The sequence below is a fragment of the Melopsittacus undulatus genome, chromosome 14 (assembly GCF_012275295.1).
Source record: "Melopsittacus undulatus isolate bMelUnd1 chromosome 14, bMelUnd1.mat.Z, whole genome shotgun sequence".
Classification (NCBI taxonomy): domain Eukaryota; kingdom Metazoa; phylum Chordata; class Aves; order Psittaciformes; family Psittaculidae; genus Melopsittacus; species Melopsittacus undulatus.
The window spans coordinates 3,520,359-3,547,876 of NC_047540.1; the positions used below are offsets into that span (position 1 = coordinate 3,520,359).

A 27,518-nucleotide genomic window follows, 5' to 3' on the forward strand; every position below is an offset into this window, starting at 1 on the left:
AGGATCCTAGCCCAGCAGTGGGGCAGGGGAGGGCAGTGGCAGGATCAGTTTGGAAGATACGGGTTCTGACAGTAAGCACAAAGCAGAATGCTCCAGCCCTGCCCTGCACAGGCAGGACCTATTAGCTGTTTTAATGCTGTAGCATACAGCACACCCACTTCACACCCAGCATGTGGTTCTTACAAGTAAGATGCACCTGACAACACAGAGGAGATGGAACTGACCCGATGTCAGAGCACATCTTTCATGTGCAAGGTGTTCAGGCTCCTGTTACAGTTGCTGGAGGTGTGGGCAAAGACAGAAGCTCAAAATGACAGTGTGTATGTTATGGAGACCTGACTTTACCCCAGTTACTTGTTGTTGACTCAGTGTGTGCAGACAAAGAACAGCACAGCCTCAGGTACAAGAGTCTGCATCTGCATAACACCTCTCAGTGACCATGGAGAGCATCACTATGGTGTCCATCTCCTCGGCTACCAACAAGGACAGTGAAAGCTCAGTACCCCCTACTGCAAACATCACCCATCTCTAAGTGGCAGTCTGCAAATCTCAGCTGGGACCACGTCCCTCTGGGCTCTTTGTTTTGTGCAGCTTCACCCAGAGGTGAGTATATAGGGCTGCCCCACTGCAGGTATGAAGCAGCAGCCAAGCATCCTAGGGGTACAGCAGCCAGCTGAAGCAGGGAAGTCAGGGACTCTCATTTTGTCTCTCTTTGTTTTTCCCATCCCTGATTGTCCAGTGAGGATGACTAGAAGCAGTGCCTCTTATTCCCTAGAGACTATTTGTAGCCATAAAACTAGCTGAAACAAGTGCAGAACAAAAAAAAATAGGTAGTAATTTTTAATGTTACAGGGAATGAGAATAATTGATGGAGGCAATGCAGGAGATACCCCAGCTCTATGGAGGTAATGCAGGAGACACCCCATCTCTATGGAGGCAATGCAGGAGACACCTCACTTCTATGGAGGCAATGCAGGAGATACCCCAGCTCTAAGGAGGCAATGCAGGAGATACCCCAGCTCTAAGGAGGCAATGCAGGAGATACCCCAGCTCTAAGGAGGCAATGCAGGAGATACCCCATCTCTATGGAGGCAATGCAGGAGACACCCCAGCTCTATGGAGGCAATGCAGGAGACACCCCAGCTCTTGGCAGTGTTGATCTTACATTCATTTTGGACACGTTCTCTAAGTTATGTCACTGGGAGGTCAGTTCAGACACTGGCTTCCTGCCTCGTCACTTTTCTGCATGGGCCTTCAACCCACATACCTGCTCCTCCCCTTGGAGACCCAGTGGTGTGTGAGGGTTGCATTCAGGGTCCTGCAGCTCCATCTTGCTTGTTGGCCTCTTCCCTGCTGTGTCCACCTGTGACAGATACTCCGAAGAGCTGCACTGTCTTCTTCTGGAGCTGGGCACAAAGTCTTTGCTTTCATCCTGTGTGAAGGAAAACAAAGAGGGTTGGAACTGGGGGGACTGGGAAGGGGAACAGCACCGGGTTCCTGGTCCAGGGTTATCAGTGTGAGGTGCTGGCTTGAGTCCCTCTGGCCAGGAGGGCCTGGAGGCACCAGCCCGGCTCTGGCATCTCCTCACTTATGGGCTCTTTCTCTTTAAAGTCTCCAGTGATATTAACCCAGGTCCTAGCTGAGTGAGCTGAGTGTGCTCAGCCTGCCTGGCTCACTGGGCTCAATGCTTGTGTCCAGCAGAAAACCCCCCAGTTTAGTGACTGAAGGAGTTTCCTGTAACTATGACCTCTGAAGGGTGCTCAGCAACCTGAATCTCCCATTTTCCTGTCAATGAGGATGTGATGTGGGAGTGTTCTGCACTCTTTTCCTGCTGGAAGCATCTAAATGGCACCTTTAAACTCATGTTTTCCTGCATGTCTCTAAAGACATTTATGCAACTTGAGGTCTTGCATTTCCTCCAGTCTGTTACGAGAGCCTGGCTGCAGGCACTAGAGGGAGCTGGTACTCAGGCTGCAGCATCCATCCATCAGCAACTGCTGCCTGTGGGTCTCCCAAGGCATTGCTCCAAAGAGCTGCTGCTTCTGTAGCCCAAGTGCTCTAGGAGCTGCTGATACCTCCTGGCATCAGACATCGTGTTTCATGGAGGGGAGGATGTATTTCGGCAAAACCAGCACAGTTTTCAGACAGGATTCTTAAGGCAATCTTGGACTTTGGGCAGTGGAGCTGGGAAGAGGTGATAGTGATGCCTTTACAGGAAGCTAAATGTGCAAAGTCAGCACAGAGCAGTGCCAAGCCTTCTGCCAGAGCAATAGCTACATCTTTAACTGAAACTCAGATCCAAGCAGGAATGAGCTGCTTGTGATACGAGGCATATCGTAACCCTGAAGATCCTCTTCAAATGCTGATGCTTTGGTTTGTTTTGTCCAAGGGCACAAGCAATCATTTGAGCTGCCCAAATACATACATTTTGGTGTATCTGCTCTGTGTATCTGCAGTCTTTAGGGGAACTTCCTGCTCATTTACAAGCTAAAAGTAGACTTAATTTATAACCAAGAATTCAAATCCATGACTGTGGTGTCAGGGTGATACAGAGAGAGACCCAACTCCATCCTCAGCAGCCCTGCATGAACCAACCACACAGTCACTTCCTGACTGCTTGCCACTGCAGACAGGGAACCAGCTAACCCTGACACCCAGGACGATCACACACAGATCAGGTTGCTGTGCCAGGTACCCTACAGCTGCTGCTGTAGGTACATCTGATGTGACAGTGACCTCCAGACCACCTGTATAATGTACTGCAGAGCTGCACTCAGCCCTGGGTGGGCTGCTGGGGGAAGATGGGAAAGGAACGTGAGTGTCAGGCTCCATGGCTCTGCTGCAAGCGGTGACCTCTTCAGCTGAGAGGCTCAATGCTGCTGGAATTCCAGCTCCTGGGATAAAGAGAGGCCCAGGGATGGATCTCCCATTTCCCAAGCATGTAAGCTGCTGTTAGGCAAAAGGACAACCTCAATCATGTCAGTTCTGCCTGGATACATGAAAGGATTACAGGCTGGCTGTGACCATGAGTGACCCTGGCCAGAGAGATGATGTCTTCTGTGCCCAAATGTGCTGTGTAATACCCCAGGCATTAGACTCTCTACAAAGCAAAGCAATGGAGAGTGAATTCTGTGCTTCTCATTGCCAGAGAAGTGGAAGAGAAGTTTTGCAGATGTAAAACCTCCTTCACATCTCCACCACCTCATCTTTGTCAGTGCCTGAGGCACTCAGTTATGAATCTGTCCCCTCTATCACCAGCCCCTTCAGACTGCTTCACTGGGCTCCTCCTGCAGATTGCCAGTGGCAGCAGCTGCTTAGAGCAGCTCTAAGTGAAGAGCAGAGGCAGGAGCTGCAGCAGCTCAGCTGAAAGATGCTGGAGCCTGCAGCTCCAGTGGCAAGTACAGCTCCAACCGTCTGTGTGTGTCAGCCCTGCTGAGGGACTCCCCTCACTGGTTCCAGCCAAAGGAACAGGAATAGAGCACTGCCATCCCCATGCCTCTTGCTTCTTTTCAGGTGGCATGTTGACACAGACCGAGGAGGGAGCAGCCCTGTGTAACCAGCCAGCACCCATCTCTTTAGGAGATGCCTGGGAAGCATTTCCAGACCAGTCTGGTTGCACATGGAGGAACCATGCAGCTCTTACCAAAAGGAGCTGCATGCCTACAGCTGTTGTTAGAGCTACAGCTCTGCCTGAGGCACAGCTCTATTAAAATCTGCTATTTTCCATAATCTTTTCATTCCTACTTCAAGTTGGAAGTGCCATGCCAAGCCACCCTGAAAAGCATCCCATGTCCTGCACGTAGCTATGTTTTCTGACAAAATCAAGTTATTCATAAGGCATTACAAGACCCAAGCAGATGGATCTAATGTCAAGAAGCCTGAATCAGGTACTTCACACAGGAGATACTTCACTGAAGACAACAGAGCTGGAAGATGGAAGCACTTCAGGAAATGAGCTGTAAGAACACCAAATCAGGCACCCCAAAACAGGCAGCTTGGAAAACCTCATCCACTGACCGACAAGGGTGTTTAACTTGGGATACTTACAGGTAGTGTGGTCCGGTGCCAAGCAGAAGCTGCTGCAGGATCACTTGCACAGCTCCTGCGTGTTAGCAGTTCAGATGCACTTAAGTTACTTTTGGTCCTTCGGGATCCCAGTTCAGGGGCACTCCAGGAATCAGCTGTGGCATTGGTCCTTGCTGAGGTCTGCTCCACGAGGTTCGTTCTTGCATTGTTCCCTTCCATTTCCGAGAGGTCCACTGAGGACATACACCTGCTTGTAGTACTGGAAGCTGCACTTCTCTCCCCTTTGGGCTGAGGGTGCTCCAGGGAATGTAAGCCTTGCCTGGTTCTCCAGGAACTTCTCACAGTGACGTGCTTTGTTTCACATGAAACTGCATCTGCAGAGCCATGGCTCTTCCAGCTGATTGTCTCTGGCTCAGTGCTCCTCTCGCTGAGCTCCGAAGTCTTTATCATGATGCTGCTCCTTGAGACCACTGTTTCTGCTTTGCTTCTTGGTGCTGCCTCTCCAGTCCTGTCTGCCTCAGATGATTTCAGAGCACTTTTACTGATCGATATCTCAACAGGCGTGGGGAGACTGTTTGCTACTGGTGAAGGCTCATTTGGAGCAACTCTGATGTTGCTGGTGGTAACGTGTCTTTCCTTTGCTGCTGTATCCGCACTGGCTCTTGGAGCTGTTGGCTCAGAAGGGAAGATTGTGATGCTGCTTGTCATTTTATTTGTTACTGGTTTAAAAACAGACTTTTGTTTCTCGGACTCAGCCTCACAAACGGTTCCTCCCATCACTGCCTTCATATCCTTTTCAACAATTGCAGGTTTAATGACAGCTTTTGATCTCAGAGCTTCTCTTGGGCTGAACGACCTTCTGGATTTAAGTCCTGCAGTGCTGGCATCGGGTGGTTTGATACCCTTGCTGGGGTCTTCCTCATTCACACTGGTTGTGTCATTTTCCAAAAGCGATGCTCTAAAAACCCCCCTGGAATTGGAGAACTGCTTGGAATTCCCTTTCCTTCTCGTCTCAAAATCTGATTGTGTTTTCTTGCTTCTTCCTGATTCCTCATCTGAATGAAGCTTTTCTTGGTTACTCTGCATGCTTTTGGAGTCCATTTTTAAGCAAGCATTTACACGCTCCATCACTGCACTTGAAGACTGCTCCGGGTCTTCCTTATCGAGCCCTGTGGTAACCTGCAGCACATCCTCCTGACTCCTGGAGCGATGCGAACACTTGGTTAGTGTCGAAGGCTTCCCACATTCAAGTGATGTGTCTGCAAACTCCTTTTCCTGGGACATGATTGCTCTTTTGGCCCTCCCCTCCGAAGGCTGCCTGTGAGATGCAGCAGCAGTGCTCACTGCTTCTACTTTAGAGTCAGATGCTGACACATGGGAGGAGAGCTGGTACTTGTATGCAGAACCTGTGCCATTGGAAGACGTGTGGTTACCCCTGGTGTCCCCTGAGCAGTCACTGACTTCTGCCTGACTTGGCTTCAGCTTCTCAGCCAAAGAAGCCACCGATTCCCCTTTGTTTGACTTCTCCTCTCGTGCGTCAGCTCCGTTGCCACGGAGCACCTGAGATGGCTTCTCAGCCTTGGATCTCAGGCCTGGGTCTCCGACAGCTTTGGAAGGTGCTTTCCAAGCCTTCTGCTCCTGTGCAGCAGGAGGGTATCGGCTCAGCACGGAGGGCTGCTCTTTCGCTCTCTTCCCCTCATTCTGAGGGCTGCAGGTTTCCTTCTGACCAGAAGACAAAGTGGGAACTGAAGATTTCTCTTCCAGTCTCTTTGTGTCCGTGGCGGCAGCATCTGAAAGGGCAGAGGCACCAGATGCTTTGCCTGCTTTCCTGGTTGTTAAGCTTGGACTGGACACCTGCTTCCCACCGTGGGCATAACTGTCATTGCTGATGGAGAAATCTCTGTTCCTTGCTCTTTCCCGGCGTTGCTGGGGCGAGAGCTCCCTTGGCTTGTGCTTGGCAGCTGTCAGATCAGCTATGACACCCCTGTACTTAGGTCTGTCATGTTTGCCCCTGCTAGCAAACCCTGTTTCTTCGTTTTCCACCTCTCCATTCTCCAGATCTTTCTGTCTCTTTATTTGCAGTTTTATTTCTTCCAGCTGACCCACTAAGAGCTTGTTTTTGTTCTGCTCACTCAAGTAACTGTCCTGGAGGTCATTATTCTTGGCTCTCACTTTCTTAAGCTCTTCCTCTAAAGATTCAAACCGTTTTATCTGAGTTTTAAGTTTCTCGATTTCTTGGGTGAGATCTTTCACTTTGTTGTCCTCCTGGTTTTTATTCTTCTGGTTTTCTGACTTATTCCTGGTCTCATTTTCAACGTGTTTCAGGTAATCCACACTTCCCTTCCTCCTGGTCTCCTTGGAGGGCAACGCCGAAGTCAGGTCATCTTCAATCCTCAAATCATTTCTGTCTAGCAGGTTATTTGATGACCTCTCTAGCAGGTTGGATGCATTCCTGGTTTGATCTGCCCTATTGAGTTTGTTGTTTTGCTCCAGTTTCTGTGTTAGCTCCTGGATGATTTTCTCATTCTGCTTTTCCCTTTCATTAAAGTGTTTTCTCTCCGTGATGAAGCTCAGTGCTAAGGACTTCAGTTTTTCCAGCTCTCCCGTCAGGCTCTGCTCTGTTTTATCCAGCCTGTCCTCAGATGCCTCCAGCTCCTTCACCTTCACACGAAGCACTTCCAGCTCCGTCGATATCTTTTTGGTCAGGTTCTTTTCCTCATTGAGGCTCAGACACAGCTGAGTGCAGTCGTTCTTGCTCCTGCTGAAGGCCTCCTCCAGCTTCTCCAGCTCCGCCATTCTCCTCTGCAGGTGCTCGATTTCTGCCTTCAGCTCCCGGGTGAGGCTCTCCTCCTCCTCAAGCTTCTCTTTCATTAACCGGCACAGCTCTTCAGCCTTCCTGATCTCTTCATCCTTGCCTTCAATCTTCAGCACCCTCTTCCGCAGGGCCTCAACATCAGCCAGCATGCTGGAGTTGCTGCCTTCCGCCTGGATAACCTTGTCCTGGAGCTCCAGCAGCTCATCCTCAGCTTTCTGCAGGTTCTTGGTTGCCTCCTCCAGCTCATCGAGGCGGCGGCTGAGGCTCTGCAGCTTGAAGCGTAGGTGCCGATTGGAGGTTTCCTTGTACCCTGTGAATTCAGCCATGTTTCTGTTCTGTTCCCTTTAGGTGAAGGCTTTGCTTTGTCGTGGGCTTGGGCACCTTGTGTATTCCTGCTGCGTTCCCGTTTCCTTGGACAGAGGCAATCTCACCCTGCAAGAAACCATAGTTAACATCACTGTAAGAGCTCAGAACAGAAATGTTCTCACTGGATAACTATAAATGTCCATAAATAACTTTTTAATTAAATACGTTTCTGAGTGGTGAATTAGGGAAAAAGAAACTGCAGAGAAGCAACTGTTCATTAGGGACTGTAGTGGTGGGACAAGGGGTGATGGGTTCAAACTGAAACAGGGGAAGTTTAGACTGGATCTAAGGAAGAAATTCTTTCCTGTGAGGGTGCTGAGGCACTGGAATGGGTTGCCCATGGAGGTTGTGAATGCTCCATCCCTGGCAGTGTTCAAGGCCAGGTTGGACATAGTCTTGGGTGACCTGGTTTAGTGTGAGGTGTCCCTGCCCATGGCAGGGGGTTGGAACTGGATGATCTTAAGGTCCTTTCCAACCCAGCCCATTGTGTGTGTGTGCAAGGCTCAGGTCCCTGCTCACACACAAGCCGGTGCAGCAGACACCTCTCTATTCAGCACCGTCTCCTGAAGACACCTTAGAGATGAAGAGTCAGGAACCATAAACAAGACCTGGGAAACAGAAAATGCAACCCCCCTCCATTTGGTGGCCACTGAGATGGGGGCAAGCCCCTCACCCCTAGCTCACAAGTACAAACCACACCAGTCAACCCTGTTCATTGCTGCCAGCATTCCTCCTGCAGCACAGGCTGCTCAGCAGAGCTCTTCCCCTGCTTTGTGCTCACAGGTACCAGTGCCAGCAGGGTTTCAAGGCTCTCCCTCCTGTTTCAGAAGCTGTCGTTGCCCTTGGCTGCCACCCACTTGCCCACCCAGGAGATGAGCAGTTGTGAAGGGTTGCACCACTGCTCCTTGCTGCCACGGAGTGAGCAGCCATGGAACACCCAGGCACGCTCTGACGCATCCCATGGAGTGAGGAACTGCTCTGTGCTTGGCAGGGAGCAGCCGGGAGGGAGACCTGGGTGAACCAGAATCATGGAATGGATTGGGTTGGAAGGGACCTACAGGGGCCACCTAACCCAACCCTACTGCAATGAGCAGGGACATAGAATCATAGAATAGTTTGGGTTGGAAAGGACCTTCAGATCACCCAGTTCCAACCCCTGCCATAGGCAGGGACACCTCACACTAAAACATGGCACCCAAGGCTTCATCCAACCTGGCCTTGAACACTGCCAGGGATGGAGCATTCACAACCTCCCTGGGCAACCCATTCCAGTGCCTCAGCACCCTCACAGTAAAGAATTTCTTCCTTAGATCCAATCTAAACCTCCCCTGTTTAAGTTTCAACCCATTACCTCTTGTCCTGTCACTGCAGTCCCTAATGAACAGTCCCTCCCCAGCATCCTTGTAGCCTCCTTCAGACACTGGAAGCTGCTCTGAGGTCTCCACACAGTTTCTCTTCTCCAGGCTGAACAGCCCCAACTCTCTCAGCCTGGCTCCATACAGGAGCTGCTCCAGCCCCTGAGCATCCTTGTGGCCTCCTCTGGATTTGTCCTAACAGTTCCATGTCCTTTTTATGCTGAGGACACCAGAACTGCCCCCAGTGCTGTAAGTGGAGTCTCAGGAGAGCAGAGCAGAGCCTAATATTTTTTGTCTCCTAATACTTTCCTAGATACAGTCCCACTTAAACGGGACTTGCTCAGTCTGGTAAGGCAATAACTTGCTCAGCTTGTAAAGGCACTGAACAATCTGAAGGGGATGTATGGACTTCAGATTTCTCTATTTTTGCAAAGTGAGCAGCTCTCAGCCCAACTCTGGTTTACATTTTTAGAAAAAGAAACAAAAAACAGGAAGAAAAGAGGATGAAACTTTCAGAAATAGCAAAAGAAACCAAACCTGTGCCAGTGGCAAAGGCAATAGGGGCAGTTGGGTTAAACAGAGCCATCTGAGTCACTGATGAAGTGTGATCAAAGGCTCTGAAGGCCTCTATCCTGGAAACATTGAAATGCTTAAATGGACACAGCAGCAACCTTATCTCCAGCAGCAGCTGACGTCCTGCTGCAGCTCATGGACAGACCCTCTTGGCTGTATCAGCAGGAAATAGTGAGCAGAAGTATCACAGGAGAAATGATGTTCTCCTGTGCGCTGGGCTGTGTGTTCACACACCCAAGTCTGACACATCTCCCTGAGCTTAACTAGTGACACAGCAAGAGAGACACCTCCACAATGCTTAAGCATCTTCACTGACCCTCCCCAGGATTGGAATCACTCCTGGAGGGCTCATACTCTACCCACTAAGGATGAAGGGAAGCTAAATGGGGCTCAAGCATGGATAGCTGGATGGCAGTTGTCTTCCCTGGGAATGATGCTCTGCTCTCTCCAGGGGCCATCAAAAACACAGAGTTTGGGAAAAGCCGAGGAAAGGTTTGGGAAAGCCCAGAAACGTGGTTAGGAGTCCTTTTGTTACCCTTTAAAATGCTAAGAAACCACTGATTTCACCTGAACAACAAGGGCAACCCTGCATGAAACCAAGAGCCACAGTAACATCCATTTGGATTTGAGTTCTTGAAACAAATGCTTCTGATGAGACACGCAGGTAGCCTGGGAAATCTCAAACTATCCATTTTACACAGCAAACATCAAGGCAAAATGTGTGGCCAGTAAATACCTACAGGGAGAGAAGATGTTGTCTGATCTAAAAGGTTCTTTGTTGTAGCACATGAAGCCAAACCCAATTGCACAAGAGAAACGTAGCACACGACCAGTTCAAACTGGTAACTTACAAACACTGCAGTGAATTTACCAGGATTCACTATTTTAATGGCTCGTTCTGATTCCTCTTTTCCCCATGGATATCTCATTGGGTTTTCTGACCTTCCTCACTAGTGTATGTATCTCCTGAGTATATATTTATTCCCATCAATCCCATTCTCCTGTTCAGCACACATTGTCTTTCAGGGCTCTTCTGTGTGGTTTTGGCCACAGAATCCTGTTAAACAGCTGCGAGAATTCAGTATTTGGGACATTTCCTAGAACACTTCATAGCTCTCAGTGACCCTTCATGGTCTTACATTAAAGTTTTCTGCACACTCAGTTTTGCTCATCATTATCTATGAGTTTTGGACAAGGCTTTTTCAGCAGCGTCATTAGATAAAACCTCCCCTAGGACTACATCACCTCTCTGCACTAAACTGAGTCAGTTCACAGCTGTGCATGGAGGCAAAACCCCTTCAGCTAGAAGCATTTGTGCTAGCTGAGCCACTTTATGAACTGGCAGCAAACCATCTGCTATTTCAGGAACAGCAATTAAGTGACTACTACTTGAGACCTACGCAGATAAACTCTGCCAGAAGTCCTTAGGACCATGATGCTATTCCTCTCCAGATGCACAGAAGCATCTTACCCCACATGTTGTGTTCCTTGCTCTGATCTGGCTGTTGTGAGGAGTCCAACCAGTGTCTACTGCTCTGGGTTGCAGGGTATGCAGAGCTGACTTGAGACCCAGAGGTACATGTTACAAGTTCTTCCCTGCTGAGCTATACTCATTGTATTTCTTAATCACTATTAAATGCAATGTGAGAAAATGTGAACATCTTAAGTACTGATTCCTTGTGTTAAATCTGAACATAGTGCTTTGTGTGCTCTGTTCAAAGCAGTTTAGAGCTATGAAGCAGGTTTTTGCTGCAGTGTGCTGTGGGCAGGTGAGTATCAATCAGTCTCATTTATCTGAAGGGGCCTACAGGGATGCTGAGGATGGACTGTTCATTAGGGGCTGTAGTGACAGGACAAGGGGTAATGGGTTCAAACTTAAACAGGGGAGGTTTAGATTGGATATAATGAAGAAATTCTTTACTGTGAGGGTGCTGAGGCACTGGAATGGGTTGCCCAGGGAGGTTGTGAATGCTCCATCCCTGGCAGTGTTCAAGGCCAGGTTGGATGAAGCCTTGGGTGCCATGGTTTAGTGTGAGGTGTCCCTGCCCATGGCAGGGGGGTTGGAACTGGGTGATCTGAAGGTCCTTTCCAACCCAAACTGTTCTGTGATTCTATGATTCTATGTCCCCAACATGCCCATATGGGAATAGCTTTTGGCACCCACTCCTACTGCGTTCTCTGCTACACCAAGATAAAGATGCTGCCAGATGCTATGTGTGTCTGTCAAGAACTAGCAGAACCTGCTGTCTCAGAGCACGTTTTGCACTTAATCTGGGGGTTTTTTTAATCTTTTTACTTGTGCTTTTATACTGATAATGCAACAGCCCTCACTATGGCTGGGGAAGCCTGGGCCCCCAGTGATGGCATTGCTGGTCTTCACAGTACCCATCATCAAAAGGGCAATGTCATATCATATATGTTAAGTTTAAGCCTTAACCCAGTCCTAAAGATGAATGGAAATTACAAATGCCTTGACTTATAGCCACTGTTTATTAACTTCTTCTTTTGCTCCTGAAGCTGTAGGGGTTTTTCCAGTAGACCCTAAAGACTGTTAAAGAACAGCACTTGTCACAGGCAATAGAAAATCAATAGATTCAAACACAGCTCAACACAGAGATAAGAACAACCATTTGCCCCATTGTGGCTGGAGCCCTAGAGATCCTCCACACTGTCACATCCACACAGGCTGAGGTCTGCATTCCTTAGCTGCCAGGTGACCTGGTTTCAGGGGAGGAGCAGAGTGGGGCTATTGTCCATGGACAGGGTGTACACCTGGTACTGCTCCCTCGACCTCCCCAGATGCTGGGGTGAGCTTGGATCCTCCCTGTTCCATCTGCAGCCAAATCACGGCTCAGAATCCCTGTGGGAACTGGGTTTTTGCAGGGAGCACAATGCTGGGAGTGTTTGCACACACATGGGGAAAGGGAACTTTGGGCAACGCAGGTCTCCAGACTGTGCTCAGATTGCATTAGGAGGCTGACATCTCCATCAGTCTGGAGATGTACAGCAGCACAACCTGGGGTAGCAAGGAGGTTCCTCTTGACAGTCACAGAGAGCCAAGCAGGTCAGGGGAGAGCTGATTACACTATGCTCTGGTTCAAACACATACTCTTCCACCTGAAGTATAAGTGTGTTAGTTGGGTTCTGCCTCGTGTGCATATGCATCTGCAGTTTTAATTAAAGGGCTTTGGTATTGCATACGTATGCAATGGAGTGTGAACATGTCATGCTCAAACACAGTAATGCTGCTGACGATTCATGCCTGTATCACAGCTCAACATGGTGAGAGCATCAGTTGGATTCTTCTTCCCTCCCCCAAGGCGGAATGGGCTGGGAGGAGTCCAGCATGTCATTCCTCATTTGTCAAGCAAAATATCTCTGCCATTTATGTAGAAAAAGGATATGGGTGTCAAAAATTGCAGCAGATGAGGAAACTGGGACCAGAGCCTTTGTCAGATCAAGAGAAAAGAGAGAAATCTTTCCTACTTTGATTCACAAGCTCCTTCCAGCTCCCGGTTCTTGACCCCACACAGTGATACACAGTCATGGGAACAGGAGGAAAGTATTCCAGAAGGAAAAGGAAATAAACCAAGACATTCAGACTAAATAAGAGCCGGAGTCCACTATGTGTCATCAACCCCACATGAAACCTGCGGATGCCTAACAGCCTCCTGGGGCAGCTGAAGAGAGGCAGACGATGTGCTGTTTTACATGGGGGGGTAAGGGGCTGAACACAGGACGCCAAGTGAGTTGTTGGAGTGTCTGTATGTTGAGGGACAAAACGTCTGCATGCAGAGGGAGAGGAAATTCTCAAAGTCAGAACAAGCTAAACAATCTGGAAGTGGTTTGAATATTGACTAATACAATGTTAGACTAGAGACATGTGAAATAATGAGACAGCAGCCAAAAATAACCACAGCGACCACAACGATGAAGGAGACTAAAACAAAGGCACCAAACAGCATCCAGGGCAAGTGTGGGAGACTGCAGCAGGCTCTGCAGATGCTGGAGAGGATCTGGCACATCACCAAGTCACACTGACCCTACGCCAGCTCTGATCGCACACCAACTCCCAGTGCTGCTCTGCTCCCAGCATCACAAAAGGAACTTCTCCATACGGAGCTGGCAGTGCCAATACAAAAGCAGCAGGACACAGAAAGTCACCCCCAGGTGCTCACAGCAGATGCCCTGAGCACCAGGGTTTGGGCAGAGGCAGTCGCTGATGCTTCACTGTGCACAGCAGAGATGATGCTTTCCTCCACAAAGCTGCTACCACCCATCTCTGGCTCCCCTTTGACATCACTGCTTGGCTTGCACTGGAAAGAGCCACAAGGACAGGCTCATTGAGACCAGGTCTATGCATCTGGTGACTAGATGCAGCACCTTCCAATAACACACAGTGGTGTCCACCTTCACAAGTGCCAAACACAACCCTGGGGCTGGATGGAGGCATCCTCACCCTGAGAACCCCTTGGCAAGGAGAACGGTACCCAAGCTGTGGAGCTCTTGATCAAAACTGGATTGATACTTCCAAAGCCTCTCAGCATGCTGCTCCCATCTGTCAGGGAGCAGAAAACACTTGGTACATGCAACAGACAAGTTTCCTCTTTTGACAAGCTCTACATTTGCTTCTATATTTGAATTCAACAGCACATTGTCATGTAGTGCAGGCAAGCAGAGGGGCTGGTGGGACAGCCTGGCTCCTCATCACATCAGCGAGCTCAGGAATTACCTCCTGCCTTCTTCATGCTGCCTCAAGAAAAATGCCCCATCCTGCACTGGAATCAAAGCTGAGGAAGAGGTTTTCCTTCTTTGCCTCAGTGTCCCAAGCTGCTGCCTGTACTGTCCTCAGAAGCAGCTTTCCCTGTCACATCTGATTTCACAAACACTATGCAGGCATCTCTCCAGCGAGTCACAGACTTGGCAGCATCCTGTAGTTAGCATGGGAAAAGCAGCCCCAGCTCAGTGATGCCTTTGTAATATCTGTTGAACATGGAGGTATTCCATGTCCTTCACCCCTCCATCCCACCTCTGCCAGGCTCAGCTTTGCAAGGGCTTCAGGGACCATGGCTGTCACCATCACTTCCCCCCCATAACATGTGCTACCACCAAGGTGCTGCCTGGAGCTGAACCGCTCATGAGCTGTCTGAATGCCACAGGATCCAAACTTCAGGAATGCCTCATTTTGTGTGTCACTGCTGGCAACTTTGCTCCCAGTTCTCATTGAGTTTTATCTGTAGTTCTCCAGCACTGAGGCTGTGGAGGAAAGGGGCCTTGGCCTCCCCAGGGACACTGAAGTATTGATGAAGACATTGGTTCAACGTTAGGAGCAGTACTAAAATGAGAGTATTAGAGGGGGAATGGGAACCCAGAGGGAAAACTACTGCTTACTGCTGCAGGCTTCTGGCTGTCCATCTCAGAAAGGCTACATGCATGGAGACTACTGAATGCAAAGAACACAAAGTCCTCTGGCTCAGTGGGCAGGGCGGAATCATACTGTATGTTAGCTATTCTCATACTGCTCCCCAACATCTGCTTTGGTCCCTGCTGCAGCTGGGATGCTGTGGAGACAGCACCCTGGTCTGCCCTACAGTGCCCTCTCCCGCATCACTTCAGCCTGCCTCTCTCTGCTTCTCAACCTTTCATTTTACTGGTATTTAGCACACAGAAAAAGCTCTTTTCACACCTCTCTTCACACTGTCATGGCAAGCTCACCTCCTACATGTGCTCTTGTAACCTCTTCATCTGGCCATCACAAACCTTACCCATCAAGAGCAGCTCTACTCTCTCCACCCTCTTCCGTTATGCTTGTGCTGAAGACTGGGGCAGTAACATCCCCTCAGTTCCTGCTGGTGGTTTCACTCCTTCCCATCCTGCCATCTGTCCTGGTCTTTGCCTGGGCTCACTCCTTCAGCTTGTGTTACACTGAGGAGCTCCAGGCTGCAGAATGTCCTGGAACCTAAAAGTCCTTGTGGGTTCATAAAGCATCAACTAGACAAACTCAGGGACAAATATATCCCTCAGGGTCATACATAGAGGGACAAGGACCCACTCCCAGCACAGTAAGGCTCTGAGCCAACACTTGGAGGCTGAGAGAATCCTCTGGCCTGCATCACTGCACTCTTCACTCGTCCCTATCTTCCTTCCTGGAAGCCCATTTCTAGATGGGATACAGGGCAGGTAAACTTTACTGTCATCCAATAGAGCTCTTCTCATCTTGAGCTCTTGTATTGCCCTCTCCCAAACACCCAGGTCAGACTGGACTAACAGTGCACCTGTGACAAATGCCACACTACCAGTGGGCTAAGCACCCAGAAGCATAAACCCACAAAATGTATTGTCCAGGAACATCTACAGAGAGGGGAAAGGCATCCCTGGTACCTCACACCCAGGAAGATCAGCTTCAAATACTCTTAACTGCCAAGGAATTACTCTGCTCAGCAGGTGTAGGCAGCTTTAACCTGCACATTCTTCCTACCATTGCATCCAAGAGCCACATTGGCTTGGATACACCCCTGTTGGCATAAACATCATAGGGTATTGTGTGTTCCTGCACCCCTTTGACACAGGGTATATTCCATGCTCCTAACATCCGAGCCAGCTCCTTCACACTCCTTTGACTGCTGTCAACTTCCCTGGCCAAAAGCCTGGCTCAGCCGTTCACATGGATCCCTACAAACCAGGAAAGAAATGAGCTCATGGACCCGGTAGCACAGAAAATGGGTTATCCTTGTGACTTTCTTCATGGAAGAACCCAATCAATGAAGTTTGGAAGTGCTAAAACAGAAGCTTTTCAGCTCCCTCACACCCATCCCAAGATCTGCCACAGCTACTGACTGCCCTCAGCTACTACAGCCACTGAGCCATCGGGTTTGTGCCTTGGACAGAACTGAAAGCAGGCAGGCAAGCAGCCCGGGTGTGGGTGCCCCCCCAGCCTCAGCAGAGAGGGCAGCATCATCCCAGCAGCTCTCAAAAGCTGGGACACAGCAGAGGTGAAGGAAAAAGGCAGCATAGAGACCCCAAAGAAGCTGCAGTTCACACCGGTCAGATGCCAATGCAGCAAAGCACAGCTGGTCCCATGGCCTGGGCTCAACCTGGGTCTAGACTTCCCACTGAAATACAGCAGCAGTTGATAGATCTGCTGCCACAGCAGTGAGTGCAAAAACCCTGAGCTCGAGACACTTGTGTTCTGATGCAGGACAGACAGAATGGCCTTGGGCAGGAAAGTCCAGCCCAGCTTATAATCACAAAGGAAGGAAAAGAGCTGTCCTGCTAGATCTGCATCAGGAACCGGGTGAAACAAGAATTACAGCACAATGGCAACCACGGGTAGTGACTCTTCATTGACAGGTCTTTGCCTTAGGACTTCAACCAGATGTCAAAAGCTGGGATCCCACACGGCACAACAGCATGGCTTAACCGCAAGGGTAAGGAATGGGCTCACCTCACCCACACATCAGCCTTCAGCACACTCCTGGAGCTGGCAGAGGTACAGAGGTACAGAAGCCAAGTGAAGCCAGCATCCAAGTGTGCTGGTAAACCCTATGGTCCTGAAGCTGACCCCCAGCTGGGCTGCTCCTGTCCTCGGTGTCTGAAATCCCAATAGGACTGTGCATGGCCAACAACTCAAATACCCTGTGCATGGCTGACAACTCAAATACACAGCTGGGGCTGGACACAGGGAGCTCCACACTCACTTCCAGGTGGGTCAGCATCTGCTCCTTCAGAAGGGCTTTGACTCCACACTTGCCCAGTGCTGGAGGCTCTGCAGAGGCAGCCGCACGTGCCTGCACCGAGGGAGTGCTCTGCTCTGCTCTGCTCCCAAGGAACAAGGGATGGGACAAGAGGAACCGGCCTCAAGCTGCACCAGGGCAGGTTCAAATGGAGCTGAGGAACAATTCCTGCCCCAGAGGGTGCTCAGCATTGGAACAGGCTGCCCAGGGCAGGGCTGCAGGCACCAGCCCTACAAGTGCCATGGTTTAGTGGTGGACTTGGAAGTCCTGGGGAAATGGTTGGACTTGATGATCTTACAGGTCTAATCCTTCACCCTGATCCCAGTTTGCTGTTAAGGGTGGGTGGATCCTGCTCACCAAAGACAGCACTTAGGGGTACACCTCTATCAATGTGTGAGCCCTGCTTAGGTCTGTCCTCTGCACCAAGGCCAATCAAAATGGAACAAGAACCCCTTTCCCTCTTAAACCTGCTCTGCCTCCAAATGGGACAGTCCTTGCTAACTCATGAGCCATCCCCACCAGATGCCTAGGGAGGTCCAGGCCAAGCTGTGCCAAGAGCCATACACACCTAAAGCTGCATGGATGATGGTGATCCATGGCTCGGGATCATCCTCCAGGACTCCTTAGCACTAAGAAAGGAAAACCTTTTGGGAACAGCTTAAACTGCATTCCGGGAAGGGCTCCCTGTCCTCTCTGCATACCTCACCCTGCACTTCCTTCCGCTCCATGCACGCAGGGACTCGTCCTGAGCAGGCCCAGCAGCACCAGGAAATAAACTGGGACCTGAATTCAAAATGATCATTTGGATTCAAATAAATGTCTAAACCTTAACTAAGAGCTCTTTAACTTAATACCCCCCAGCAGACACCCAGGACTAACTGACCCAATCCAACATTCAAGCATAGGTGCAGCTTTAACTGCTCCTTTGCAGGTCCACTTTATAAACCATTAGCACCACTGCACAGAAGAACCCTGCGCACTTGTCCAAACACCCCAAACCCATCAGTTTTACCCCAAGGCTCTGGAAGGTTCTTGCTGGTGGGACCCCTCTTCAGGGTATGCTCCTGCTGCTGTTCCCCTTGGCTCGGCTGTGAGAAGCTGACATCTGAAGCCTCCCTGATGCTAATGCAAGCACTTGTTGGAGAGGAGAGATGAGGCCACCACTGAGGTCCCTTCTAACCCTTAACATTCCATGATGCTGGGACTGGCAGCATCCTCCTGCTCAGCCAGCTGGGGAGCAGCAGGGATCAACACCAGTGGCAGGAAGAGGCCAGGAGGAATCAGCTGTTTGAAACACCTCTGCTATGAAGGTTTGGGTTACCCCATGCACCAGCAGCATCACCCCGGAGGTACCTGCAGGCTGGCTGGCTACCCCACTGCCAGTACTCTCCAAAGCCTCCCAACACAAACTCTCCCTGACCCCCGGCTGTGCCAGGAATACCCACTGGAACCTCACACTCCCTTGTAACAACCCAAGCTCCAACCCTGCAGCTTCAAAACCTATGTTTTTGGTTCACTGGCAAGTGCAAAGTCAACTGGAAGGAGGTATTCAGGAGCTTACATCCCTCTCTTCAATGTGATTTCTTCAATGAAGACAGATGGGTGGATAGGAAGACTCTAACAGGAGTCTTTTGTGCTCAATTTAGTGCTGACAATAGCCTCAGGTATCAAAAAGGTAAATAAAACATTGACAAATGGATCACAGCCTGGGTCTTTTAAGGAGCTCTCCTTTGTGAGAGCACACTCGTAGCTGTGGGGACTTAAACACCCGGTGCCCTCCATAAGAGAGAGCTCCAAGGTCTGGTGACTGGCCAGGGAATCCAGTAGCCACTGCTGCTATACTCCTTAATGCAGAAAGAGATGGCAGAGGAATACCTGATTTCTGGTCCCTTTTCCCAGAAATGGGATGGAGTTATTGCCATTTGTTTGCATAAAGTGACTCCTTTGACTAGGGTGGGCACTGACAGAGGTGAAGAACAGCCATAATATCCAAGGGAGATCACCCTGAGCATCCAGCTGCTTCCTTCATTACGCAGCTAAGAAGCTGTCTGGGGACTAAGTGGTGTGGGACAGGATTCCCATCAGAAAGGTGCTGATTCGGACTTCTCTCATAGGCAGAGCTGAACCAGAGAATGGCCTGCGTTGGAAAGAGCTTTAACATCATCCAGCTCCAACCCCTGCCACGGGCAGGGACCCCTTCCACTGGAGCAGCTGCTCCAAGCCCCTATGTCCAACCTGGCCTTGAGCACTGCCAGGGATGGGGCAGCCACAGCTTCTCTGGGCACCCTGTGCCAGCGCCTCAGCACCCTCACAGGGAACAGCTTCTGCCTAAGGTCTAACCTAAATCTCCCCTGTTCCAGTTTGAACCCGTTACCCCTTGTCCTCTTCACCAACTTCAGTTCATCCAGCTCCTACCAGCCTCTCGTCCATAGGGCATGAAAGGGTTAAAGGTGCCAACCTTGAAAGGTGCCATGACTATTATGGGAGGACTTTGTTCCCATGGGAGGACTCAGTTTCACCCTGCCAAGTCCAACAGTCTTGGAATACCCTTATTAACAAGAAAGAAGCAGTTCTGTTGGCCAAGCCTGCGTCTGCTTTTAAGTCCACTGGTATCTAATGGACAACAGGACAGAAAACAGACAAATGCTATTGCTCTTGAAGCACGTGTTCTCCTGCAAGCATTACACAAGATGCTAATGAGGAAACCTGCAGGCTTGATGCCAGGCATTAATTTATCTGAATCCCATCCTAAATGAAGATCAAAGAGGGCACATGCTTTCCTTACAACACATTTAACAACGTGGGGAGTGCAAAACCAGAGCATAAGTCACACAGAACAGCAGAGGGTCTCCCTCCAGCCCTTCTCCAAGCATGGCTGGCTAACTTGGCTCCCTCGTGCTGTTATTTGTGTGCTTTCCTCCCTTGTACTCCCTGGGCTGAAGGAAGGAAGGATGTTTCACAGGAAGGAAGGACTGGCTTGGCTGGACTGAGACAGGACCACACCGCTTCCCACACCACACAGAGGAGGGCAGGAGGGGGAAATCCACCTTTTCCATCTCCATTGCTAGTAAGGGGGTGGAAATCACCCCCAAGTGTTACAGAACCTCATCCAGCTCCTGCTCCAGGAGGGGTCAGCATCAAAGGCTGGAGCAGGTAGCTCAGGACTGCATCAAATCCTGCCCATCCCCAAGGTCAGAGGCAGCACCAGGCCTGGAGCCCTGCTCCCAGGTCAGACCATGCTCACAGGGAAGATCGTTTTCCTTTAGGTGCAGTCAGAATTTACCACGTTTCAACTTGCTACACCTCGGTCAGGGTAATCCCCACATCAGTATAACCTGGGGGATGGATGCATCCAGAGCAGCCCTGCAGAGGAGATGGGGGTACTGGTGGATAAGAGACGAGAGATGAACCAGTATGTGCCTGTAGCCCAGAAACCAGCTGTGTCCTGGGCAGCATCAGTGTGAAGTGGGGCCAGCAGGTCAAGGGAAGTGATTCCTCCATTCTGCTCTGCTCTCATGAGACCCCACCTGGAGTACTGCATCCAGCCATGGGTCTGCAGAAGGACTAGAGCCTGGGACACTTCTCCTGTGAAGAAAGACTGAGAGAGTTGGGATTGTTCAGCCTGGAAAGAGTCTGGGGACACCTTCTTGAGGCCTTTCAATAGATAAAGGAGGGGTTCTAAGGAAGGTATAGAGACTTTTTACTACAGCTTGCAGTGACAGGTCAAGGGACACTTGTTTTAAACTGAAACACAGTAAGACTTAGATGGGACATAAAGAACCCATCTTCCCCTATGAGGGTGCTGAGGCGCTGGCACAGGGTGCCCAGAGAAGCTGTGGCTGCCCCATCCCTGGCAGTGCTCAAGGCCAGGTTGGACACAGGGGCTTGGAGCAGCTGCTCCAGTGGAAGATCCACCTCTGATGACACTGCAGACACCAACTCACCACTGCCGAGCAGAAGACAACAACCTTCCCCCTTGACCTGCCCACTGTGCTGACCCTAACCAGCTGCCTGCACTGCTGACCCTGACCCCCTTGCTGCCACCAGACCTGCTTCTGCAGTGTCCCACCAGCTCACACACAGCACAGCTGGGTCCGAGGCCAGGAACGTGCTGGGCACTCTCAGGCAGATGCTGCAGCAGTCACTGGAGGCACCCAGGCAAGAGATCCCTAAAGCAAGAAGGATGAGAGGGGTGGGGAAGGAAAGCCCCACTCTGCAAACCAGCTCAATGAGGAAAACGGGGACAGAGATGATGTGTTGGTGCGGGCTTGGGAGCATGATCCTGATGTAAGACAGCTACAGAGTGGGGCTTGCCACTGCTGCTGCTGGGGGAGATGCAGGGAAGGTGACCCAAGGAGTGCCACAGAGCAATCGAGGCAGTCGACAGGGTGACCTGTGCTCAGCAGTTGCTGCTTTGGCAGCCCCACATCCATCCCACATCCATCCATCCACCCATCCCACATCCATCCATCCACCCATCCCACATCCATCCATCCATCCCACATCCATCCATCCATCCCACATCCATCCATCCATCCCACATCCATCCATCCATCCATCCCACATCCATCCATCCATCCCAGCTATTTCACACTCTCTTCTCAGGAGCTCCTTTGCCGTCTACAGTCTGCAGCGACTCAGCACCCAACCAGACGTCTGCCACCTCCACAGCATCACTCCCACGTTCACCTTCACACACAGTGACAGTGTTCCCCAAACACTGGGAACATTCACCCTCCCCTCACAGAACCTCTGTGACAGTTCACTGCAGGCAGAAAGAAACACCCGATCCCAAACTGTGCTGCTCATTGCTATGTCTGCCCAGTGCTAAAAGCTATCTGAAGGCAGCACCCGGAGGGGTGAGGAGCATATGCAGGCAGTTCATAATAGACTACAGCCAACTTTCACACAGAAGCAGCAGTATCCACGTGTTACACAGGATACCTTTCTGCTAAGGCATTAATCACACTCAACACCACCAAAACCAATCCCAAACAGTAGCTACGCAGGATGGTATACAAACAATGGAGGGAGAAGGTTCATTAGGATCTCTCAACGTGCCAAGTTCAAATTCTCACCACAATGCAGTACTAACATCTATTATCACACAGGAATTACTGTTCTCCAGTAAAACCAGACACACTTCCAAATGATTCACACTACCTGAGGAATTACTGTTTCTGCAGCACTGTTCCAGATCCTAGGTCAGGAATCTCTTTCTGTTCTGGTAAATTCCACTAAGATATCACATGTAACAACAAGTTCTTGAAGCAGTTTCATCAGATTTTCCCTTTAAGGTAACCCACTGCACTCCCACGTGAGGTACAGGCACCTCAAAGGCACAAGCAGCTCAAAGTGCTGCAGTGGAATCAGATGATCAGTGTGAGCTTGGAACCTCTGCAGCCTCCTTTCAGCTTTGGAAACATGCTGTGATTTTCAAGCCATCCCAATGGGAAGCCATGGGGCAGTTGTAGCTGAAACCCCAGAGAATGCGTTTAACAAGTAAGTTATAGGGAAGCAATTTGGGGAATGACCCTGAAAACAAAGCCTGACGGATGCTGCTGCAGCACGTAATGAGGGTGCAGCACTGCAGCAAAACCTGTCATTCCCGCTGTCTGTGCTGCATGCAGCATGGATGGCAGAGCTGATGCCACCAGCAACCCACCCTGCACAGCCCCAAGGGGTTCTACCTTCATGCAAGCATCTGGATCACATGAGAAAACAGAGAACACAAAAAGTAAAGGTTCAAGGTAAAGAGAAACGTGGTCAAGCTGATCAGGAGTTGTCTGAGGTGATGTTCATTGTAACCAGGCTCATGAAAAGGCACATTTTCAGCTTAGGATGAAGCTATCACTTCAGAGATCAGTGAGAACACTCCTACACACACAGAGAATCACAGAACAGTTTGGGTTGGACAGGACCTTACGAGCATCCAGTTCCAACCCCTGCCATGGGCAGGGATACCTCACACTAAACCAGGGCACCCAAGGCTCTGTCCAACCTGGCCTTGAACACTGCCAGGGATGGAGCATTCACAACCTCCCTGGGCAACCCATTCCAGTGCCTCAGCACCCTCACAGGAAAGAATTTCTTCCTTACACCTAACCTAATCTTAACCTGTTTATATCTACCTAATCTACTTAACCTGTTTAAGTTTGAAGCCAATGTGATCATGTCCCAGCCTGTGGCAGGGGTTGGCACGAGATGATCTTTATAGTCCCTTCCAATCCAAACCATTCTGTGACTCTGTAGGCACAAACACAGGTCTGACCACGTCACAGCAACATGCTCACTCTTTAGTCCCTCCTCCACCTTGTTCCTCCTGTGGCACTTGAACATCCAATGCAGTGTCCTGGCTGTTGCCTGTTCCTCCAGCCTGGAGCAGACGTGAGCAGTGGTAGGTGATGTGCCCCTGGCTGCCCAGGGGGACTGCTCTGCATGGTGCAGCCCTCTCACATCACCTGCTGCAGGAGCTGATGCTCTTCTCTCTGGCCATGCAGCCTCACACAGGAGCCCCAAGCTGCATGTTAACCATCAAAGCCAGAGCTCAGAAGTTTTCATCTCCTGCCTTCTCAGAGCAGCTCACCCTCAAGGATGCATGTCCAGCCTTGGCCACAAGCACTGTTTGCAATGTGCCTGAATGAAATCTGTCCTGCTGCTTCTGAGCCAAAGGATCACAAATCCATCCAAGGCACACGAGTTCCTATAGATGTTATCTACATTCACCAACACTCCCCCAGCCATCGGGTTTGCCATTGGACATCGCAAACCTGAGCTGTGGACAAGCGGGTCCCCGAGAGCCAGATGAGGTGCCCCAAGCTGGGTACAGCTCATCAGCCCCCAGATGTTACAGCCCTGAAGTGCCTTTGAGAAGATACTTGAGGTTTGCCCAGGGAAGCTCTGCACCAAAAGGGCCAAAATTGTAAGGACTTAATAAATACAGGAACTTTTCCACTCAAGTCCCCTAAACACGGTGTCTAATCCTGCATCCCAAACCTGCTCAGTGCTTTGTGTGAGAAGGAAACCTGCAAAGGTAGCATGGCCAAAGTCACCATGAAAGCACATTGGTGGAGAGCTAGAAACACAGGCAGCAATACCAGCCCGAGGGGAGACTGAGCTGAGCTCTTAGGCAGAAGCTGTTCCCTGTGAGGGTGCTGAGGCGCTGGCACAGGGTGCCCAGAGCAGCTGTGGCTGCCCCATCCCTGGCAGTGCTCAAGGCCAGGTTGGACACAGGGGCTTGGAGCAGCTGCTCCAGTGGAAGGGGTCCCTGCCTGTGGCAGGGGTTGGAGCTGGAGGAGCTTTAAGGTCCCTTCAACCCAAACCAGGCTGGGATGCTGTAAGAGACAGTTGGAAAGATGAGTGGAAAGACAAACCCACCTCCTCCAGCCACAGAGCCCACCCCACAGATGCAGTGCTTCCCAAAGCCATGACGGACAGGACATGAAAATCCCTGTCTCTCCTGCAAGCTGACAGTTGCAGCAGCTCTCATCTGCCCACTGTCACATAGAAACAAACTTATCAGCTGCTGTTTCCTTGCACTTCATAGCTGTGTATTGCGGAAACCTTGTTCCCAAGTGGATAAATGACCCACTTCACTCTTCGGGCTCTTGGTGTGGATCCTAGTGGATTCCACCATCAGCAGAGCTCTTCTGGCAAGAGGCCACAGAGGAAGCTGATCACTGTGTACAACACCAGAACTCATCTTTTCCAACCACCCTCTCTCCTTTCAGCCCTTCACTGTGCATTCACCTTTCTGCCTTGTGTTCCTAGGAGAACCTCCAACGTTCAGTTTGCTGCACAAGCCCTTGTGAGAAAGCTCCAAACCAGCCTCAGCTCTGTCGGACAGAGAAGGAAACAGAACTGCCCATGCATGGGGTTCATGCCCCTGTGCACACAGGCGGTGCGCCTGGGTAAGGCTGTTGTTGCACCTGCGTATCTTACCCCACCCTGGTGAGGTTAAAGAACACGGGGCTGAACGGTGCCTTATAACCCTTTATCTGCCACGATCGGGGCCTCAGCAGGGGAGCATCACTGCCAAAACTGAAGATGACAAAGCCAGAGACACAAGATTAAGGCCTAAACTGCTGTGTTTTGGTGGCTGACATGTGATGCCACACCTCTATGTGATCAGATTGAAAAGCACTCGCGTTGTCAGGCTGCTGAATCAACCCAAACCCCACTGGGTCCATGGGAAAGGCACACCCACAGTGCCCTCTCCAAGCCAGGGTGGTTATGAAGGCTCCTACACCTGAACAATTAAAGGCAAACGGCTTGTGGGCTTCCCACCGAAGTGATTCTGTCACCAGCTCTAAAGCCTCAAATGCAGAGGGATGTGACTGTCCAGTGTGTGCAGTGGGTGGCCACAGGCACCACCAGCAGAAGGCTGCCTTCCCCTGCTACCCTGGCAAACCACTGTGCTCGGACAGGGAGATGAATCCCTCCTTTGGTGACTATGGGGAGGAGATCAAGTCCAAGGGACTCAGTGCTCTCCAGAGATGCAACCTGCCTGAAGCAGAGGGAGTGAGAGCATGGAAGGATGAAGCAGACCACCAGCACCAAGGATGCAGGAAGGGCTGGCAAGCAACACTAGCTCATCAGCTGTCACCAAGCATTTGAAGACACTTGTGCTTTCTATTTCACATGTGCAGATCCAAACATTACCAAAGACACAACTAACAAAGCCACTAACAATAACCACCACCACTAGTGCTCTCCCTTCCAATATGCTTTAAGGGTTCCCATCACCTTCATTGCACTAGTTAGTGCAAACCATACTACTGCTGCTGCACCATCATGTGAACCTTCCAATCCAAATGGCCTCCTAAAAAAGATTATTGCTTCATTTTCATGTAACCAGTGTATAAAGGTGTCTTTTCGTCATGTGGCTCAGTCAGCCCAGCCACACTCCTTGAACAGCTTCCATGAGGAAGCAGGCACGTATCATCGGGTTCCTCACAGACCACAGCCTTCAGTGGGAAGGTTTCACTGAGGATGAGCATAATCTCAGTGAGCCTATGCTAAGGTCACGCTCAAGGATGCAGTCACCAACCCATCTGAACAAACACAATAACATGGTCAAGATTGTAAGGCATTTTAAACATTACCATTTCTGGTAAAGGCCACATTCGAGAGTAGTTGTTTTTAACAAGAGCTATTTTTGTCTGCACTTCCTAACACTAAATGAAGAAATTCAGTAAGTTATTCTCAGATGGGCTAAGAGCACAGAGAAAGCCAGAGGGCAAAGAGCCCCACTGCCAGAGCTTACCTTAACTTCCTAGACAGTAGGAACTGCTCAGACTGCCCTGTGCTGAAGGCACGGTACCATTCACAGCACTGTGAGGAGGCTCAGAGCAGAAGGGAGGTTAGTCAACAGGGACCTGCCCACTCTGCAATTGCTCTCCCACACCCCATTACCCCAATTCACTGCAGACCTTTCAGCCACGCATCCAAAGGAAACACAGCGACCAACCCTCCTCCCTGCAGTGCCTGGGGACTGCTTGGGGCAGCCAGAATGCAACCCTGGCAAAGGGGCCCCTTGCTCAGGGAGGGTCCTGCACCCCATGGCCACTGGGGATCGGAGCCCCTGCGACGGGGTCAGCACGATGGTTTGCTGCTGCCCTCATTGCCACAGACTCAGCACAATGGAGGAGCAAGTGCTGTGGATGCAGGACGGTCCTGGAGGATGCTGCTCCTCCGAAACGCACCGGCTGGGCAGGTAACTGGTTTGTACTGGTGCAGGGAGCAGAAGCACTGAGGAACAGGGTCCCTGCTCGCTCTCCAGCCGGCCAGGAGATGCACGGCGCTGCCAAGAGACTGGAGCCATGTGGGAAGGAAATGCATTTTTTCCCCCTAAATCCTGAATGCCTGAGACTACTCCAGGGCTGTAAAAATTCCCCCTGTCGCTGTCATCGCCGTGTGGCACCGCTGGAGAGGGGCTCAGGAAGGAGCCCCCCTGGCACCACCGCAAGGCTGAGCACCCCTGCCCCTGACTTTTGGGGGTGCTTTTAACAGAATTAAACCCTTAATCCCTCCTTGCGCCTGACACGAAGGTGCCAATTACTTGGGACGGTCGCTTTAACTTGGGTTTAATTGGTTTAAAGGCTTCAGATGCAGCATTAGAAGGGGAAACAACGCGGATCCGCAGTGGGAACGCGGTCACCAAGGACAACCAGCACCGGCCTGCGATCCCACCCGCTCTGCGGGCCAGCACGTGGGACGGACACCGGCGACGCCGGAACGGGCACTTGGAAGCGGTTTAATGAAGGGAAAAGGGAGGGTTTTGGGATTCTCCATCAGTTCATTCCCTCGTGACCGGCGGGGAGCAACGGCGGCTAAAAGGTAACAAAGGCAGCGTCGGAGAAGCTCGCAGATAAAAAGAACATTATAGGGATAAATGTGGGTGGGCTGGGGAGGGAAAATAAAGAGGAATTCCGAGGAAAATAAGGAACAGGAAAAGGAGTCTATGGAAAAGGAGCCTGGAACAGGAGCCTGGGTAGGGGTGTCCGCAGCAACCGCACTCGCTGTGCCTCTGAACCTCCAAACCCTCAGCTCCACCGACCCCCGACGGTGCCTGCGCCCTTCCCCGGCGGCAGCGCAGAGCAGCCCCCGCGGGACCGCGACCTTGCCGGGCGGGGACGGCGCCGCTCCCCG

At 50.8% G+C, this 27,518-nt stretch overlaps 1 protein-coding gene across 1 annotated transcript in view; it reads right to left on the bottom strand.

Moving 5' to 3' along the window:
* Positions 1–27,518, bottom strand: part of LUZP1 (leucine zipper protein 1) — a 32,433-nt gene that overhangs the window by 4,536 nt on the left and 379 nt on the right. The window contains exons 2-3 of the mRNA XM_034069277.1: positions 4,048–7,273; positions 1,268–1,432 (exon numbers count right to left, since the gene is read on the bottom strand). Of these exons, the coding sequence (XP_033925168.1) occupies positions 1,268–1,432; positions 4,048–7,167 (3,285 nt within the window). The 5' untranslated portion in view covers positions 7,168–7,273. The remainder of the gene's footprint in view (positions 1–1,267; positions 1,433–4,047; positions 7,274–27,518) is intronic.